The following is a 22,081-nucleotide window of genomic DNA, read 5'->3' on the forward strand; positions in this document are numbered from 1 at the left end:
TGTGTCCATCTATGTAGGTGTAGGGTATTTTTCTTGCTTATAGTTTAAGGCCTTGGATACAAGATTGTATTATGATCACAATCCAAACACGCTTTATCTTGGTATTTGTCTGTCCTGGAATAGATGAGCAATGTTGGAATTTTGCTTCAAGTCGTGTGGGGGAAAAGTACTATTAAAGTTAAATACAGATGAGAACAAACTGTGAGCAATATACATGTATCTAAACTTATATTTGTATGTACTTCTAAGAAGAAGAAATATATAAGGCAAAATTGGAACTTTTCTTTTGCCTCAAGATATTAAAGTGATAGCCAATCTGATGTCAAGGTATCTGAGGTTGACTGTATAGGAAAACATAAGAGTTTGAGGAATTTTTGTAAAGGTTTGCACTTTTTACAAAACAGTGATGCTGGTTAAAATTAAATGGTCATGAAGTGAGTTGATAATGCCATCACCTACTATCTTAATTGTTGGTTCCATCATTGAAGAAATTTTGTACAAAAAACAAAAACAAACACAAACACAATTAGCATCTATTCTCCCCATAAAACATCTCTTACTGATTGTCTTGAACCCACCACTGTTTTCTTTGCTTGATTTAAACTTAATTATTGACAATGAACATGGAAATGAGCTCAACTTGAAAGCAACTACACTTTTTAGGAGGGTGTGATTCTACATTGCAACTTTGAGACTGGAAAAAAAAATAAAGAAACTGCCCTCGGCCTCTATACACTGTATGTATACAGGGAATTCAAATGAAAAATGCAACAGCACTATACTGATACAAAGAGAGAAGTTTTGTAGGAGTACATTGTAAGCGAAACATGAGCACAACATAAACATGGGATTGCATCTTACAACTACTGAAAGAATTCACTGCAAATACACATGACACATACAGTATATAATGATGTCTACCACAGGATTCAACTAACTTGTGTACCTTGTCTGGTTCTGGTGGCTTTTGTACAGAAGGAAGGGGAACTTTTGTGTCCTCCTTATTTGTTTGTGGAAAGTTGCAATTTCAGAGGAAATGACAAAGAAACTTCAGTAAAATCTCTGTAATAATAGCTACTAGTACAAGATTGTAAAACTATAAGTGAACAATTACGAGAAAATGTTCACCTCTCCATCAATCGACATAATGCATGTGACTCAAAACACCTTCATTTTTATTTCATTAGGATGCAACAATAATTGTAACATTCAGCAAATACAGCGAGTTTATGAACAATCTGATCACTAAAAATGATAGCTCCTCTTCACACTCCAAACATCACACCAAACAACACAAAACTCCAACACGATGTACAAGAAATTCATCAACCTTTGAAAAAAGGAGATGCAGGGATGCAGGGTAAATGAAAGATATTTCTATATCTTTTACCAGAAAGAATGTGTAATGTGCAGCAGCCAAAACAATGGGATGTTTCTTATAAATGGAATCAGTGCCTGTCATAATTGATCCACAAACAAAATTGTTTCATTGCATTAATGTATTATTGCTTGCTATCAGAGCACACTTGCAATGATTGTCCACACATGCACACACACAGTACTGAGCAAGGGCAGAACATCATTTTCAGGTAGAACTTGTATATTTCCCTCCCTAATCGCCTCTCAACTCAAAATAATGATTCAAAAATTATCACATACACACATGCAACATTCAACATCTAGGTTTCAAAGTCCAGAACACGGGTGACTAAGGCTCCCACAGGATTCCAGAGACATAATTTATAAGGCTATGCAGTGAGACAGTCCCAAATGAAATTCAAAGCACACAAGAAACCCAAACAACACACACACCACAAATGCTATGAGGTGGAGCTGCAAAGCTGTAAGTATGAACAATTTTGAAAATTCCAAGAAATGACAATTTTCCAATAGTATGTGGTGTACACTGAGTCATGAATGTAAAATCATACCATATCTTTTGTCAGAATGATTACAGTGGAGTGTGAGAGAGAAATGAATTACTATGGGATGGAGGGGTGGGGAGTCTGTATCACTATTCCTGGTTAGGGGCACGTTATGGCCTCTCCTACTGACTCTGACTGGCAGAGGAAGAGTGGTACAGAATGTATAGTGGATAGGGCAAGGGACTCAAACCCTGACTGCTTTGATCTCCCTCCAATAGACATGTTCTGATACACAGGGTATCCCTTTTGGCCCAGGTGGAAAATGGGTAACTTGCAATGCTAGGGTAACTGCAGCAGTTCCCCTGAAAGATCAGTGCCAAGATGAAAGAAGATACCAACAGACCATAATTACATCATCATACTACATTTGATATTTGCTTAACACTCAGTGATGTTTTGCCTGGGTAAGATTTTAACATAATTTTTTTTCCCTCCCTGTACCATTCCTTACACTGTACTATACATGCTTCTGATTTCTTCTTATTGTTTGCATATTTGTTATAATGTATTTTCATGACAGCATTTATTGATTGCATACTTACTGTTGCATGTACAAAGATGTCATTGAAGAGGAGGAACCAGTGAGTAGAGAGGCGTTTGCCACTGGCAAGCTGGAGAGGTCTGTTACGACTGTCTCTGATCAGCCGCCTGTCTGGACTCTTGATTGACTCCTACAAAGAATGAGGTAGAAATACACTGTGAGTATTGAAGGTGTCCTTTCTATGTGAAGCTGGAATTATGTTTCCCCCTCTTTTTTTAAGTTCTGTTTTTCTTGGCTGGCAAACTTGAGATCATGAACTTAAATGAAAGCAAAGGCATATAATGAAACATTTCTGAATGCTGGTATAATCAAACATTAAATGAATCACATTATAAATATCTCTTTAATATTCACGAGAAGAAGCATCCACCATGTTTAAGTTGTATGGCATGCATTGATAAAATGAGTTAACAATGTGATGAAAAAAGAAATGTACGTGTAAAAATGACTACCATTGTATGACAGAAAAGTATCTGAATGATATTTCACATATATGTATCTGTATATCCACATTCACTGGCGTAGCCAGGGGGGGGGGCGATGGGGGCGGTCGCCCCCCCTAAGATTTGGACCGGGGATTTGGGAGGCGGAAAAAAAAATGCGTGTATACTGTATGCATGCACATGAGGCGGGTCTCCTTTGCAACCTTTCATGAAATAAGATATTTTTTTGAATATTTCACTCAAAGTGTGCACCAGATCGTTGAATTTCAATTCAAAATATGCAAAATCTCTCGAGCTTGGGAGGGGGTATCCCCCTCCCAAACCCTCCCCCTCTGTGCCTCTTTCCCTATACTAAGTACACTTTTTAGATTTACAAAAAATCATGAATAATTCTGAGTGCACAAGACTTATCACTTATATTCCGAAAACTCAAGGTTTCCTCATGTATAAGGGGAATTTCCCCTTTTGATCGACCCTTTCCTCCCTCAGTCCCCCCCCCCATCAGTTTTTTGTGATTTCCCAAATGTTGATTCATGCGTATACGAGATATCTCAACTTCAACCTTAAAAAGGCAAAAGCTCCATCGGAAGGGAAGGGTGGAGATAACACTCGCCCACGCCTTCTCCCTGCTCGCCCGCCCCTCCCCCCTCAACTCGTTAAAACACTCAAAAACATGCATCAAATTGCACCATTTAAAACATCAAAATGCAAAAAGTTCTTACCATGGGAGGGGGGACGCCCCCCTCCCACACCCTCCCCTCCCCCTTCGCTCGCTCCGCTCGCTCGGGTTCAGTCGCGTTCATTATATTCAGTGAAAAGAATTAATACTAGAAATGTATTTAAATTATGCCATTTTAAAGGCAAATTGTTCAATAATAATCTACACTAAAATATACTGCTACCTTAAACAAGTAGAACTGTTTCACGTCGATAAAATGTGCAAAAACATGCATCAAATTGCACCATTTGCAAAATGAAAATGCAAAAAGTTCCTACCGTGGGAGGGGGACACCCCCTCCCCTCTCCCCTCGCTAGCTGAGCTCGCTCGGGTTCAGTCACGTTCATGATATTCAGTGAAAAGGATTAATACAAGATGTTTATCTAAATTATACCATTTTATAGGCAAATTGTTCAATAATAATCTGTATCAAAATAAACTGCTACCTTTAACAAGTGGGACTGTTTCACGTCGATAAAACGTGCAAAAACATGCATCAAATTGCACCATTTACAACATCAAAATGCAAAAAGTTCCTACCGTGGGAGGGGGGACACCCCCTCCCACCCCCTCTCCTCCCCCCTCGCTCGCTCCGTTCGCTCGGGTTCAGTCGCGTTCCTGATATTAGTGAAAAGAATTAATACAAGATGTTTATCTAAATTATACCATTTTATAGGCAAATTGTTCAATAATAATCTACATCAAAATAAACTGCTACCTTAAACAAGTGGGACTGTTTCACGTCGATAAAACGCGCAAAAACATGCATCAAACTGCACCATTTACAACATCAAAATGCAAAAAGTTCCTACCGTGGGATGGGGGAAAACCCCCCTCCCACACCCTCCCCCCCTCGCTCGCTCCGCTCGCTCGGGCTCGGTCGCTTCGCTCCCTCGCAGACTAACCGCCCCCCCTAAGATGAAATCCTGGCTACGCCGTTGTCCACATTAGTACTCAATTTCCTCTGTAATCTGATGATAATGCTGTCATCTGACTGATTGTGCTCATACCTGCTGATCTGAGGATTTTTCTCATAAATTATCACTTTACAAACACCTTTGGTCATGACCTAGTTGACAGATCCCTTCACATCAATCTTATCCATGGAGTTTTTGGCTATCATTTCTGGCCCTCAAGACTCAATATGATATTTATGTGACTATGTGTTCTCAATTTGATACAGCATTAAAATGGAAATGTTTCCAGCTTTGAGGACTTAGGACTTGAAAAGGTGAACTAACAGCAAGCTTTGCTGGACATGACTCCCAGAAGACACGAGTGTCATCAGCATCTGACTGTTTCCTGTCCACCATCTTCCTCAGCTCTTCCCATGATGCACTGCTGTCAGTGAGGAGCTTGTACTCATTAGAATCCTGCAAAACAAATATATACCCGGTATTGTACATAACATATCAATCTGGTTCTGACGGTCCGTCACCATCACCATCACTATCTACACTATGTCTCATGATATGAGACATCTGATGATTCTCTTTTTTTTAATTCTTTTTCAGGGGAGGGAGGGGGTTTAATGGGGAATTAACCTGAAATATACATGTGCATTCAACGGATGCAGAAATATTAGCACTTGAGTATACATTAGTGAAGATTGATGAAAAATTAGGCAATCTGTTTGAAAGTTATCAATTTTTAAAGCATTGGCTGAATCCATGTGCCATCGTTGCTGAAAAAAGAAGACTACAACAATTCGTGATATAACAGTAAGGCAAAAAATATAAAGAAATATAGAGAGAATTCCACAAAAAGCTATTTTTAGACAAAAAGTTCAATTTCTTCTGACTTGTTCCTGACATGAATATATGGTGGGGGTAATGCTATTGCCCCAGCCTTCTGAAAGAGGTAGGTCAATCGTACAATCCAGCAATCAATATGTTGAAATCGCTATGATATTTCCTTTGTATTGTTCCCCTACTGTGACACTACACAGGGGCGGATCCAGGAATTCTGTAAAGGGGGGCATGACTAATATTTCTGGTGCCATTTCATTTCATTTCATTTTTTTCTTTTTCTTTCTTTTGTTTTTAACGAAAAATAAAGGGGGGGGGGCGTGCGCCGGTTGCGCCCCCCTCTGGATCCGCCACTGTTACAAATTGTTGTAGTATTTTTATCCAGCCATGACTGCACATAAAACTTTCAACTCCATTACTTTTGGATGGATTTTCTGATCTTCCTCAAACTTCACTAATTTACTCCACCAATATTTTGCATTCACTGAATCCTCATATAGATTGGGGTAATTTCCCTTGAAACTGATAATATCTCTACAACATTAACATCTTCAACATTAAGTACTGTAAAAGTGGATATTTTCGCATGACTAATTTTTTGCGCTCGGCGGGGCAAGAAGAGTTTCACATGTTTTTAATTCCATGGAATCAAGTCATCAACTGCTGGAACATATGGCACACAAAAATATTCGCGTGCTTTTATTTTTGCGCTAGTTTCAGGTTGCACGAAACACAGCGGAAATTTCCACTTTTACAGTAATCTTCCAGTTGTCTCAAACAATTGCAAGTTTGTCAATTCAAATCATGTCTACAGACAGAAGAGTGGTCAGATTATATTTGTATGTTCTTGTCTTTCACCAACATAATTGTCCAATCACATACAGCCATTGTGGAGAGATTTGCAAAGTTCTAGCAGAGAATATGAGTGAAGATACCACATACAGTATGTGTGTGTACATACTCAACTTACCTCTGCATAGTACCCTTTAAGTTTTGTCAGGAGGTATGAGTAAGTTTTTATCCTGTCTAGAGGAAGCTTCATGGCAGATCTCAGTGGAGCACCAAACACAGTCGGCTTGTCTTCATTCAAAATCTCAGCAAAGACTGTGTCATGCTTTGCCAAGACATCACTACAAGATAAACACACAAGGTGGTATACAAATAAAACTCTGATAGCAGACGCGCATGTCAGTATCACATGCATCTTAATGCTCATTATGAATACAACAACTCATATCATTGCACTTTTTGATCATTGTTGTTACCCGTTATTGCTAACCTGAAGAAAGATGTTACACAAAGCACAAAAGTAATCTCTCATCATGCAGAATACCTGCCACATCACAATGAATATCATAAACAGGATAAGAATGTTTCGTCTTGACTTACTTTGCTACTTTTCCCAGATGGGTGAAACCAGTGATGGTGACAAAGTCACACACTGCATTGGCATACTCCTGGAAGATCTGAACATAGCGACCTGCCTCCTTCAGCAGCATGATGTCCCACAATTCCTTGCTGCGCTGGACCAGGCCAGTCAGCTGTAGGCTGTTCTGAGCCACCAGACCACAAGCTGCAGTGAAGGTGTCAAGGACATGACGAAGTGGGGCGATGTAGATAGTCCCCTCCAATAACTTCTGCACATCTGCATAGAAATTTGAAGAGAGTTTTAACAGTTTAATTCAGTTGATTTTAATTTCTGCATTCCATTTTCCATTAAATATAAAAAAAATGGAACAAAGTATCAGCAATAACTATATAAATCATTTGTATTCATCAGTGCACATTATGTAGTACAATCAAATTGAAGATACACTATAACATTCTACATGTCAAATTGAAAGTACACTATTTGATAACAGAGGGAACAATTCAAATAAAGTATTGAAAATAAATATATGAAAATGCAGGGGATTGCCTTCACACGAAGAGCATTTACTTGTAAAAGCATGCCACAGGACTCATGTCATATAGCTTGTACATTTATATTCATATCTATGTTTCCAGAAACTTTTGTGACCTGAATAATTAAAGTCATAAATACAATTGTAAATATACACAAAAAGTTGATTTTTGCAAGCTGGTCATCATGAATTGCCTATTCTCTCCCAGTTCAGGTAAATGCAACAGACAACTTGTATATCCAGCTGTAAGACAGTGAAAATGCAACTACCAATGCATGATGCTAGCGTTCGACACGTGGAGACAGCCTGGCTAAGGCAAGCTAATATGGGACAAAATGGATGACTTTTCAACACATGGAAATATAAATTGTGGTGTCAAATCTTGTCAATGACGGCCATGCAACTACATGCAAGGTCAGTTTACAGGTAAGTTCATTCCACTTGATTTCCAATGACAATATTGATGGTCTTCCTGCAATCAAGACTTTTTTTTCTTTATATAAAAACTTGTTAAATTGTGCTTTGTGCATAGAATGTACAGGTTAATCTCTAGAAACCATTAACAAAAATATATATTTGTGCTGTACTCCTTGAGGGCACGGAAGGCAAACTTTCAATGCACAGGTACGATCACCATGAAACAAAACAAAGAAATCATACTTTTAGGTAACAATTCAGTAACTGCTGTACACGACTTTACTCCCATGAAGTCATCACTGCTACATGTAGGTTTCACAAATGCACACAAATGGATTTGAAGTACTGTAAAACATGATATTTTCTCGGCATGGAATTTTTGTGAATTGGAGCCCACAGCCTTTTTCGCGGCATGAAATTTTTGCGCGTTGCCTCTAACATTCAATGCATATAGTGTAGACAAGAACTTTCATGTGCATTTTAATTTCGCGAATCTTGGCTCTCGCAAAATTCACGAAATTACAATGCACATGAACATTCCTTCTTTTACAGTACACGAGGTTTCCTCCTTGATTTAAAGTCAGGGAAAGGAAATTAGATGGAGACTTTTGGTAAGGTGACTTCACCTCATTTTCAAGATTTTGCAGTCAGGAAAAGGAACTACCTGTGACAGTGATATTATCTAATTTGCATGTGTCATTGCCATAATATCACTGTGTCATGAAAACACACATTATAAAAATTCCGCAACTTTCTTGTTCTAGGTGCAATCTTGATGAAACAGCAACTATTCCATTTGTATCATATTACTCTGTCAGAGAAATCTGGATCACAGTGTTAATAAATGGTACTTATTTAATAAAAGTGATGTTACTGAAAGGTAAACCAGAAGGCTGTACTATCTCAGCAGTGGTCCTATACCTGAGATGGAGATCTCTATCCCCATCATCTCACCTGAAGTCTGCAGTGTCTTGACAATAGTGGACTTGACGGACAATAGCTGACTATGGAGTAACCTCTCAGTGGCTGAGAACTCGTGAGTGATGGCAATGAAACCATAACCGCTTTTGTCGGCAATGCAGGCACACTGATCCCCTGAAGCAGCCACGGACTGTAACCAGCCATTCTGCACACAAATAAGTCAGAAACAAGATATCGCATAACTAAAAACATGATACCACATTTCCTCTGTCCCTACATTTCAGTTTAGTAAAAGAACAGAGTGCTACACATAGTACATATGTTGCCACAAACATTGCAAGAATAGCGTGACACTAGATGTGGGACCATCCCTTTATTGAATCAATTTAACCCTACTACAATCCTGCATGGCTCTAAGAGTAAGGTAGTAAGGTAGGGTATTAAAGTAAGGAATAATAGCCAGTTGATTTCTTCACTCTGATTATCAATAAATAAAAAGAGAAAAATACCTTTTTGAGAAATGAGAGCTTCTCTGGCTGCTTGGCACGGGCAGCATACTTCACTGTCGGCGACTTTGAGATGGTTGATGACATTGGTCTCTTCTTCGATTTGTCAGCACTATCTCTGAGAGGACTCTCTGGGTTGGGAGTACTGTTGGAATTCTTCAGCTCTTGAAGACTGTTCATGGAAAGAAATCATGCACATTCTTATGCTACCAAAGATGCCATTATTTCCTCAATTTAACTTGCATTGTGCACATGAATTACTCTACACTTCCTTCATTCTGAATCTTGAATACATTGAAATCAAGAATATGGTGAAACATTTTAGATATTTTGAGTTTTTGATTTGCATCTTTCATACATACTTATCAATGCAAAGACAGTTGAGAGATTAATTAACAGCTTCAGGTGAAATCATTTGCTGGTCATGGGGGGAAAAAATATATGCTCTGTGACCAACAAGAATCAACTACAATCTGATTCAAACCTTGGGTCAGAGCAATAAAGTTTATCTCATTTAAAAAAATTGTAATCATTAAAGTTAACTGCTCTCCGCGAGCACAAGTCTGTATAGTTTGATAATAATGCATTGCCTAATGATAACATCACTACAAGCGTATTTCTACAGTTGTATGTAGAAGACCTTACCTTGGTTGTTTGCCCAGGTAGTACACATCTGGCATGTAATTGGTTCCATCTGCTAGGAGGAGGGTGTGAGTTCCTCCCAGTGCTGCATCCCATACTAAGGTGTTGTTTGGTATCTGAGCATTCAGTTGGAAAAATAAATTGGTAAAAAAGTAAGTTGGAACACTAACTGTAAAGCAGCAACACTTTCAAAGCATTATACTAAAATATCTGAACTACAATCATGCACAATGTCTGCCCATGGAAATGATGGCTACTTGTATCTGACATAATCCCACATCTTATCATATCATTCAATTTATGGTAAGAGTGAAATAATCACAACATACTGTAGACTAATAATGTCCCCCTCAATAAAGCTGGAAAATGTCTTGCATATACACCCTATGACTTGGATGGTAATGTCAACAGTCAATTTGACAAATCATGCACAAGCCCTTCAGAAACAGGGCACGGAAATACAAAGGGGGTCTCAGGTTCTTGAACAGGAAGAGTTGCCTCCCTCCTCTTCCCTAGCCTGAGCTAAGGCAATGTCAACTCTCAAGTCTGTACACACCATGTCTGTACTAGTCTTGTATGTGGCTGGTCCTGAGTAAATTGATATCAATCCTCTCTGTACTGAGTGATCACTTATCATACATAAATCATATTGTATGTGATGAGGTATTTTACTCTGGTGTAAAAATGTACATTAATTAGCTTTAAGAGTGATACCAGTCACTTTTAACCATACTGTGTAGTATACTCTCAATAACTGAACCAATTTATTTCATATCTCCTGGGTAAACAGTTTAAGAATTTGGAGCTTCAATATTCTCCAGCAATACACAACACTAATGAAGAACAGGGAAACATCATGTGCTTCCTCCATTGTCATGTGACAGTATCACATGTGCTTATCGATGGGATTAATGACCAGCGGTGCTGTTGTTTGATGTTTTCTTTTGAGGTTAAAGTTAAAGTGATAAGTCATAATATGCTCTATTTTGATGCAGAACAGAATTCAAATCTATACCATGTGGCCTTAGAATTAAAACTTTACTATTGTTGACTTTACAAGTTTCTTGGATACAAAGATTTAATTCCCTGCACACCTGGACAGTATAAGTTACAGTACACATTACAATTGTTATGATACATACAATATAAGATTACAGCTAGGATACATTGCCTTTGCAAAGACAATATTTCCTTGCTTTTTCTTTCTGGGAGATGTCACTGCATGTTTAAGTTGACTTGCATAAATGAGGCAAGATAATAAACAGAATGTAGAAATTTCATTGAATTTAGACAAGACATCACAAATTAAGACTTGCAGAAGGAGTTGTAGAGAGAGTTGTAGAGGGAGTTGTACACAGTTTTCATGTACGGTTGTATCATCATCTAGAAACACAAATTTTGTTGTTCATCTATATGCGAACCATTTAAAGTGCAGTGCCAACATCATGACTTCATGAAATTTACTGTTTTGGGAAAACATGAAATTCCTAAACTTTCTCCTTGATTTTACTTTTAAATAATTCTTTAAATTATCTGTACACTGAATATTAATGAATGAAAAGTTTTAAATTCACCTGGAACATGGAACAGCTTTACTCTCTTGAGATAATTCTTGTAACTCTGTTCTTGCACGCACAGGGTAATACAGTTGTAGATCATTTGCCTCGGATGGCAAGATGTTGCAATGCATATTTGTTTCAACTGACTCACTTTCAATTTACCAAGACTCACTATACAGCAAACCATGCACCCTTGTTCTCCTCTTATTAAAGTGTTACCATGACAATGCCCTTGGATACTAACACAAACAGCGACATTCCCCACTTCCTTGTTGATGGCAATGCGATAAGTATGTCAGATCTCACTGAAAGTTTCGGTTTAAGAAACACTGCAAGGGCAACACTGTATATTTGTATTACAGTCGTGCAACGTATGAGCTGATTCTTTTCAGAAGATTGCCTTTCAAATCTAGGTTATAGTCATTTAAAGGATGCATAGCTGATATGGTCATTAGCTTAGTATTTTGTACTTACAGTACATACATACAATACTAGCTATGCATATTCTGCAGCAGTTGGACAATGATACCTCCCTTGAGCACACAGTCAGAGTTCTGTAAAAATTCATCTTTCCTCATACACTTGATAAGGCTAGCAGGTTTTAACAGTACATTTGTACATTATACTTTACAATGCTTGCTGTTGTCATCTGCTGCGATGTACAGATGATACAGCAGTTTACTGAGAATTGTTTTTTGACTAATTTCAGAATTAGGCTCATTCACAACAATTTATAACATTTCTGAATAGTGAACAAAAATAAATGCAAACTACGATAACAAGTAACTTGTGGACAATACTCGTATTTCATCTCAAGTTGAGTATAAGCAAAAGTCAAGTTTCTAGCAACAGAGCCCAGGTCTTACTCTAATTTTCTTTGGCACAAGTTGTCCAGTATGCCCAAGCTGACCATCTGAGTTACAGCCCCATGTGTACACTTGACCATTGCTGGCTATGGCCACACAGTGAGAGGCCCCTGCAACCAAGCGGATGATGTTCTTACTGCTCAGCTGCTTGATGGGACAGGGCTGATGCCTGTAAAATATGAAAATGACAAGAAATGACACATCAATGTAGTCTAGATACATTTGAAAGTTTTTGGGAAAATTCTGATCTACATTATAGGTTAAAGCACATAGATCTGCAATGAATACACCCTATACATCAAACCCATATTTAAAGCTAACCAAAGAGTGGAAAAAGACATTATTGCATAATTATAGTAATCAATTCAACTGACATTAAGAATTCCAAACTAACTTTAACAATAACATGCTGTATCTTGGTCATCTTCTCCATCCTATTTTAATGTGATGCATGACATACCGATAATCTTTGATGCCTTTGCATGGGAAAAGTATCATTTGCATAGAGGTATTGATCAGAAAATAGCCTTGAATTCATATGAATGTGCTGCAATATTTACATTAGGGCATTCACATTTATGAGCTTCTTTCTGTTAGTGGAAGTTACACTGTAGCATGTTATATGTTACAAGATATGAAAATTACATATTACCAAATGTACAGTACTAATCAATTTCATATTTGTCAGTGTTCAACACCACTGCTCAAGCCATGACACCTCCTGAGACAATATTGACAGAGGCTACACACTGTACCCTGCCTCTGACTGCACTATAGTATGAAAATTTGATGAAATTGAGAAGGCTGCCGAAGAGGGTTTCTCCGTTTGACAAAAGATGTCCATGTACACCCTGTAGCCCCTTTCCCTGCCTGCTCTCTAAAGTTACATATAGTTTGTACTTTATCAATTATTTATCCATTAATTTCCTTTCACTTTCTGCACTTAAATTGCTTCCCAAAATACAGTGTATTTCCACCATATGCACCATCACATATAATATAAGTACAGTGAATACAATTTTCAAGACCCTTACCCGAATTCTTCTGTTAAGAATGTCTACTATACTGATAATAGGTACTGGTACATTGTAGACATACCCCTCATTGGCATATAATATACAATGTAGTATGTATATGTATAATAGTTGTTCCTGCAAGTCAGCAATCTATCAATAAGCAATGAAGGAAAGTCTGCATTATATACAATGAATGGTGACAATGCTGTTCCATGTTCTCTATTGGTCTCTGCACCACAGCTCTTGTAGTTAAAGGAGCAAAGAATCTGTCCTAATATAGGCATTTACTTGTACTTGTACAATGAAGGGCATCAAATTGAAAAGGATCAGTGATAAACTACATGACTCGCTGCCAACCTAATTTTGGAGAGCAAATGCCCTTGTAATACTCACTTTTTAATAATGAGGATCATTCTAACTCTATAGTATTGCTACATGTAGGCATACAATACCACACCTCCTGGACAGCAATCTTTTGACATTGCCATTTGACCATCACTTGGACAAATCATTATCATTGCTTTTCTACTGCTCCTGGAAAGAGATAGATGACATGGATCATGTACACTGCATAACAGACTCTCAAAGTGCCATATTTTCAAAATGTTAAGCCCTCAGTCTCAAGACCAGTCATGACTTGAGATGTGATACAGGGATTCTGTTCACACTGCATCCCCGCCAAACTACACCTATGGCCACATCACCAAGCATCTCATTGCACGCATCATTGTACTTCCAGGTTACTACCTCAGTATGCGTGGTCTTGTACACGTGTCCTGATTATGAGTCATCACAGAATAAATTTGGCCATCTGGCTACATATCTGCAATACAGCGAGCACACACCATTTCATTCATCAAATTGATGCATACGACTGAACGTCCATACCTCATATTCCGGTTGTAAAGATTAGGGAGATTGACCACAAGCTTGTTAAAGACAGGTAGCAGACATCATAAACTTAATATGTTAATGTTACTTTGTTTTTGGTGTATAAGATCTATGAATCAAGTGTGTCTGCTTCTTGGTATTGCTCTGCAATCCCTTTTCTCTCTTTCTTTTTTTTAGAAGAAAAATAAAGAAAGGAAGAAAACAGAAGGTATTGTGTAGTTTAGTTAACATGAGGTCTAATTTGCCTGATAAATTCAAATTCATTTTAATCAATTACAATGACATGATAAACTGAAAATTCAACATCACATCAATTTTTAAAATATATGTACAAGTACAAAATACTTCATGAAATCAATTCTCACACTACTTGTATACAGTAGTGGTATAAAGATGCATTAAGTGATGATTTGCCTCAAGTGCATAATACCACCTTAATGACAGCACTTCTGATATATTACAGGGTCTTCTATTAAACACAGCTGTAAATACAGGTTCAAGTCACAGTTCAGGACAGCATCTATCTATGGCACAAGAGAATCACCACTTGCAAGCAAGACATTGACGAGCCCAGCTTGTACAGACATGTAGCCTTTACATATGACTGTGATTGCAATTTATATTATTTTGTAATCATGGTAAAGCCATGAGTCTAACATACATTGTACATTAGACATGATAATGGCATAAAGATACAATACGGTACAAGTGTTCTGACATCCTGATAAAAACAAAAAACAAAAACACACCAATATTTCAGTGGACGGAACAACATTATGATAATGGTAATTCAATAATGTGTACAATCAAAATGTATTCATCATGCAGACTTCAGTATTTTTTTTTTAATTTCAATACTTGGTTGCCAAAACGAATCATAAAATTACACATAGGGCCTACACTGTAAGTATGATACAAATTACCAATCTTGTTTTGTCGGAAGCACCAGAAGATGTAGGATCTACATGTATATAATTTGTTTTCCTCAAATATTTTGGTTCTCTCTCTGTCTCTCTCTCTCCCTGTGTTTAAAGGATAAGTTCACCTTCATAAACATAAGGATTGAGAGAATGCAACAATATTAGTAGAACACATCAGTGAAAGTTTGAGGAAAATTGGACAATCGATGCAAAAGTTATGAATTTTTAAAATTTTTGTGTTGGAACCGCTGGATGAGGAGACTACTACAGCTTGTGAGTCATATGCAAAAAAAGATGGGAAGAAAAAAGATGGGAAGAAAAAAGATGGGAAGAAACACAGTCCCCTTTAAAAGAAGTACAGAAGTATGTAAGTGGAAAATATGAATGCAGATTAAAAAACAGGAAAGAACAAATACTTATTCATCAAGTCCGTATGGGTAATATTGGACTGAATTATGATAAGTGGAAAGTAAATTTGCATGAAACAGGCAACTGCCCCTATTGCCCCGAAAAGGAAAATTTAAGCCATTTTTTATATGATTGTCCGAAATATTTGATAGAGAGAGCCATGTTGATCGCAGACATTGGAGGCAAAGATCAACGGGATATCAGAAAAGTATTATCCACAAAAAATGTTGATCATTTGAGGGCATTAATCTCATATGTGAAGAGAACAAGAAGGTTTTTCTAAAAGACTTATATAAGTCTTCTAGAGTTATACAGATAATTATCTTTTGAGTTTTATTTAATTCAGATTTGCACACTGCACAACCGGATGTTTGCTTATTACATAATGAAAAAAAATGAATTATTGTAAATTATATGTTTATTTCATGGAAAGTATATATGAAATAATATTATAATTTTGATGTTTATATATCGTATTCGGTATAACAGCAGACACATAGCGCGCATAAAAATGATAGTAAAAAGTTATAATTTTTATTGATTTATTATATGTAAAATAATTATATTATAAAGATAAAGGCGTACAATGTAAATATTCATATTTGAATGACGCGCCTCAAATACAAAAACAACAACAACAACAACAACATCATATGCGTACAACAGTATAGAGAAAATGTAAAAGAAAATTCAACATATTTTCACTTTTTTCGCATAATAAGAGAGCTCTTGACTTGCCTCTTTCTACAGGCAGGGGGAATAATATTATCCATAACATTTGTCGGTAACGAGTCAGGGGAATGCATACTTTTTTCAAAAGATGGAATTTTGTGAAATTCTCCTTATATTTTCCTTATACTGTTGTACACATGTGACATTTAAGTTATTCATAGACTGCAGTAGTCTTCTCATCCAGCGGTTACTGCACAAAAACTTTAAAAATTCATAACTTTTGAACGGATTGTCTGATTTTCCTCAAACTTTCAATGATGTGTTCCACTAATATTGTTACATTCTCTCAATCCTTATGTTTATGAAGGTGAACTTGTCCTTTAATGAGGTGCACCTGGATTACACGATGATGTTATATTTTCAAGGTACAATTGTACATGAACCCAGTATTGAAATACCAAACATAAAGTAATAGCATTGACTCAGTCATCTACAGTGACTGGGGGATACCAATGAACAAAGATATTCAAGCATTCCAGCATCTCAAATGGTTGCCTTGGCAGTTCAATCTCTATTAATGTTTTTATGATCATATGCTGAATACCACTTCCAGACTTCAGGCAATCACAGAGGGCTTGCAAGGGCTTGCAAAGACAGGCTGCAGCTTTGACTGTAGCTGTGTCTCCCAATACACTTATGTGTTATATAAACAATGCTTGTAAACATAGAATGATCGGACAGAAGGTCCCTGGGGGAATTCCCTATGCTTTCACTGACACTGCCCTGCCTTTACAGTTTATGTATGAATATAGATGTGGGGTCTATTTTGTCTAGACTAGAGGCACTGGTAGGGAGTGGTTCCATGCTTGGCTGAGATCTTGATTAAAACACATCTGCCTTTTTGCCACTCAGCCACATCACCAGACATAACAACCTGAATCAAATGAGATAGCCCGTGGCATGCCATGCAATGAGCATAAATTGGTGTGCTGTAGAAAAAGGAGACAGATTAACCCATTTCCTTCCAGATGTTCACTACATGTATGTTATGAACTTGGATGCTGATTTCTCACGTAGAGAGGTCAATATCACTCCCAGACACAACGAACAGTATTGTCAAAAAATATATTACATGGTGTATCTATCAAATAAACGCTTAAGATATTGGACACCATGATCTTTATTCCTACCGATACCTGATGATACTCAAACATAAAAACAGCTCAGTCATGTAGAAAAAAAAAGATTATATCATGCCATGTCATTGGATGCACAGTTCCGGATTATGAATTTCAACTGGTTCTTCTATTCAGAAGCTGTAGAGTTCAAGAAATGATGGCCTTGATATACAAGTACTACTGTACGTTGAATATTTCACATGTTCATGTGAGTCAGAAAGGACTGAAAATGGGTCTCTCTCCATCTGATTTGCTACACATCCGTGTCCAAAAAGTGCTAAAAAAGGCCTGTCATGTCACTGATGATTTCCCTATTGTACCTGGAATTACAATGTATTTTTTTATATCGTTATCGTCCTTTTAAAAAATAGGTATTTTATTTCACTGTTATTTGCAGTGTTGTTCATTATTTGCAATGAAATCTGACATCTGTTTTTACTGAATTTTTCATTGTACAGAGTACATTATGTATTTCAGGAAAATGTTATATTGCCATTTTTCAGTAGTATAGAAAGCATTTACATTTTATATATATATTCAAAATGTCCCTTTACTTGGTACAATAATGAAATGTGCCATTTGGGATCTATGTGATGTATGTGATGTTCCTGGTGATGCCGTTTAGGATATTGTGTGACACCATTCAGGGGTGCAAATTTGATGTGCTGTATGAAATAAAGCCATTTGGGGTCCATTCCTGTGAGGTGTTTGAATGGGGGATGGTGTCACATTTGTCTGAGAGTGACCTCCCTGTGTTTTGAGCAAGGAAGAGATAGGAGGAAGATAAGCTGAAAAAGCTGATGATGATAAACCACAATAGCACATACTGTAATGTATGGCTATTAATCAAATGGGACTGGGAGCATGTTAGTATCACCAGGACTGGACAGCCCTGTTCCTCAAAAGGTCAAGGGTTATGGACGCTATGCACCTTGAATTTTCTCTGTACATTATTATTAGTGCTCTCTGTTACTGTTTTGCCAGTCCATTACCTGATGTCATCTGCCCTTCTTTCCCTCTGCTGAACCCTTGTTCTATTGTCGATTTATTTTCCTTACTTTGATTTGAGTGCACATACTGGCTTCTGATGGCTTGACCAAAGTTTTGATTTTCTGATTACATAAAGGTCTGCACTAACTGTCAATTTGTACTCATCCCATTTTACTGGCAGGGCCCTCTTGTAGAGCAGTGGCAAAACTAAAGAGGCTACCCTGGATAAATAAGACCTTGTTATATCATCATTATCATTATTATTGCTCAAGAACTGATCCATTTGTGGCGTGTTCTAACCACCTGATCTTTTGGGCACAAATTGTCAGCAGTCATCCAAACCTGCATTTTTCGCGCAAGAATGACATTTCGAGATAATCGCGTTTCAAGTTTACCTATTTTTCGATCATGATTGCTACATTATTATGTCTGGCATTTGCAATTACTTTTGTAATACTTAAGACTGTAATTCTTACTCTAACGTGTGATGTGTTCATCGAATTGTATTGCTAATGTTAGGAATTATGCGAGAAATCACAAGAGAGCTACACGTACGTTTTTTATGTTGTTTTTTTTTTGGTTTGCAAAGACTGTGTGTACGACAGTTCTGTTGACCATAACAAAGTACTTGCGGTCACTGAACCGTCGTATATCACTAATATTACGCACTAAGTTAATGCGCCTGATATACACGTACAATGGCTTGTTGACCGTGCACACTGTGTTTGCAGTTATCTGAACCGTCGTATACAGGAGAGGGCAGTGTATCGCTATGTTTTAACATGCGTGCTTATGGGGAAATGAACAAAATAAAATGACATGACTATAGTAAAAGTGATAATTATACAAAAATTACTTCAAATTAGAAACTAAAAATTTCACCATGTATGTATAATGGAATGTCCACTATCGAAATGACTGAAAATTTCAAGATAAAAAATTTGACCAAAAATCGGAATATACAATGTACGATAGTTAAGATGAGTGCCGGCGATATACATTGTATACCATCTCAAACACTGTAAAACTGTTTGATACCAGCCTACAGACAATTGATGTGTTACAAATTCTGATTCATAACTGGTAACGTTCAACAAAGGTACAAAATTGAATCATTGCATCTGGACACACTGTTTTAAATTCAAAGGACGGTTTCATGTCCGATCCTCAATGCTTCATCAGCTCGTTTGATTTGGTGGCAGGAAAATGTCAGTGCATCTCCGCAAATCAGCCACAATGTTTTTCCACCACCAAATCAGCCAACAAGCTGATGAAGCCAGGATATCCAGAATTGGACATGAAACTGTCCTAGGAATTTAAAACAGTATGAAGTCCAGATGCTATGATTATACCTTTACCAGCTCCTGCAGTGACCTACAACTTGCAACCAGAATGCCAAACATGGAGTATCATATATGCATGTATGGCAAAAAATTGTACATGTGACCATGCACCTCAAAACGAACATAAAGTCGCACACACTGATTTTGTGTGAGGACTGAAAATAAGTGAAATGGGTCAACCTAGCCGAACTTGACTTTTTCATATTTTCTGAAAGAGTGGGTCTTCTTTTACATTATGCTAAAATTTGGTATCATAAAATGGGCAGGAAAGTGTGTTTTTTTAGCAGTTTATCTCGAACATTTTTGGTTGAATAGTGTGATTAGGTGTGTCTTTAGAATCCCTTTTTCAGTTCTGAAAAACCTTGTCCACACTCTTCACTTTCAACTCTAATAACTTTTGAAAGGATAGTGCTACTGCTTTGAAAGTTGGCATTGATTATGGACAGAATGTGTTAATGAGGCATGTTTAATTTCAGTTTAATCTGATAATCCCTTCATTGTTGTTACTCTGGTGGTTTACTTCCTGTTTGTTGTCCCATTCATCGCACAGCCAGCACGGTTTGGTAAAGATTAAGCACTTGAATAGACACTGTACTTCAGAGCCTCTTTTCTCAGTTCACACTTTTCCTGAGTTTGTGCTTTCTTTCCAATATTTAGATAGGTTAGGAGAGTCCATTTGATTTGAGTTATACATCATTTTAAAGCTTAAAGTCTGCTCTTTCAGAATATGGTCTTAATTAAAAATTCATGTCTGGCGACTTTTTGTTTGTTTTGAGGTGCAGGGTCACATATGTACATGTACATAAATTTAACAATTTACAAGAAAAAAAAATTGATAAGGTTTACATTTTCAATATGTGTTTATAAAGTAAAGTGTTGGATTTTCTGCTCACTATGCATTCTGTAATCTTTAACTAGATTTTTATCACCAGCAAGTCTTTACAGTCATGTTAAACATTATAGTATAGTCTGCTACAGGTACCTGAACCAATACTTGTACGAATGCTCAAAATGACTGCAGCTGAATAGCTACATACAATGTATTGCAAGCTGACACTTGGAACAAATGCTAAAGGTATATTTGCTGTCATGGACAGGAGAATTTGCCCTGTTCTCAAACTCAGCCAAGTGAAATGAGTTACAGTAAGGTATAAAGACGTTTGTATAATGCTTTTTCATATATCCACAGCCTTACATGTAGACAAACCTACTCGCACACAAAATGTTGATTTCTGTCAGAAGAATATTTCTGAACTAGACTTAATATTTGTCAACACTGACAAATTAGGTGATCCGATCTATTTGGAAATCAATGATTTGAGTCCTGATCCCAATAGGCATGACCATACAGGTTTCATCTGTGTTTAGGGGACACTGGCCGTGTGATGTTTGGATTCTCATTTAGAAAAGGGAGTCAGACCTGTCATCTTTGGTACTGAATTCCGTATATACACTAACGAAGATACAGAATGAAGTATATTTGACCTTTGACCCCACTTTACACAGCCAAGATGGCATTTAAGCAAAAAGTGTTTATTTTGTGAAAAGATCCTTGTAACATGTTCTTTGCGTGTGCAAAATATGGGAAAGATAGGACATGTATTCACCAAGATACAGGATGAAACATTCATGAACTTTGACCCTAATTCATATACCCAAGATGGTCTCCGATCAAGTAGTTGTTATTTTATGAAATAATGTACGTGACATGAACTAAACATGTGCAAAATATTGGGCTGATAGGGCATGTTTTTCTTGAGTTATTGCAATGAAAGTTGCAAAAAGAAAGAAATATGAAAATAAAAGGAAGCTAAGCTTTAATTTTAGCCAAGTTTGTCGACGTGATTTCGACGTCGTATGAAAAAACGGAGGGCATATTAACGATAGCGCAAAGTCTCAGCTACAACATATCAAAATCTGGGAGAAATTCACCGAAGAATAAGTGAGCTAGTGCTCGATAAAGACAATCATGTTAATTTTCACATCTAGAAAAATTCCCTCCCATAGAGATAACACGTCATAAGGAAGATACAGAAAGAAGTACATATGACCTTTGACCCCACTTTGCACAGACAAGATGGCATCTGAGCAAAAAGTGGTTATTTTATGAAATGATTCTTGTAACATGGTCTTTGCGTTTGCAAAATATGGGAAAGATAGGACAGGTATTCACCAAGATACAGGATGAAACATTTATGACCTTGACCCTAATTTACATACCCAAGATGGTGTCCGATCAAGTAGTTGTTATTTTATGAAATAATGTACGTGATATGAACTAAACATGTGCAAAATATGGGGGTGATAGGGCCTGTTTTTCTTGAATTATTGCAAAGAAAGTTGCAGAAAGAAAGAAATATCTTAATAAATTGAACATAACCTTTATTTCAACCAAGTTTTTCGACGTGATGCCGCCGTCGTATGAAAAAACGGAGGGCATAATTACGATAGCCCAAAGTCTCAGCTAAAACAT

At 37.1% G+C, this 22,081-nt stretch overlaps 1 protein-coding gene across 1 annotated transcript in view; it reads right to left on the reverse strand.

Moving 5' to 3' along the window:
* Positions 1-22,081, reverse strand: part of LOC139716960 (alsin-like) — a 56,756-nt gene that overhangs the window by 27,307 nt on the left and 7,368 nt on the right. Inside the window, exons 3-11 of the mRNA XM_071628485.1 lie at positions 12,191-12,359; positions 9,769-9,881; positions 9,127-9,295; positions 8,651-8,822; positions 6,765-7,020; positions 6,346-6,505; positions 4,869-5,000; positions 2,468-2,596; positions 947-1,000 (exon numbers count right to left, since the gene is read on the reverse strand). Coding sequence (XP_071484586.1) covers positions 947-1,000; positions 2,468-2,596; positions 4,869-5,000; positions 6,346-6,505; positions 6,765-7,020; positions 8,651-8,822; positions 9,127-9,295; positions 9,769-9,881; positions 12,191-12,359 — 1,354 coding nt within the window. The remainder of the gene's footprint in view (positions 1-946; positions 1,001-2,467; positions 2,597-4,868; positions 5,001-6,345; positions 6,506-6,764; positions 7,021-8,650; positions 8,823-9,126; positions 9,296-9,768; positions 9,882-12,190; positions 12,360-22,081) is intronic.

This window comes from Diadema antillarum, unplaced genomic scaffold (genome assembly GCF_040938485.1).
Source record: "Diadema antillarum isolate AM-2024a unplaced genomic scaffold, OU_Dant_1.0 scf00000071, whole genome shotgun sequence".
Classification (NCBI taxonomy): domain Eukaryota; kingdom Metazoa; phylum Echinodermata; class Echinoidea; order Diadematoida; family Diadematidae; genus Diadema; species Diadema antillarum.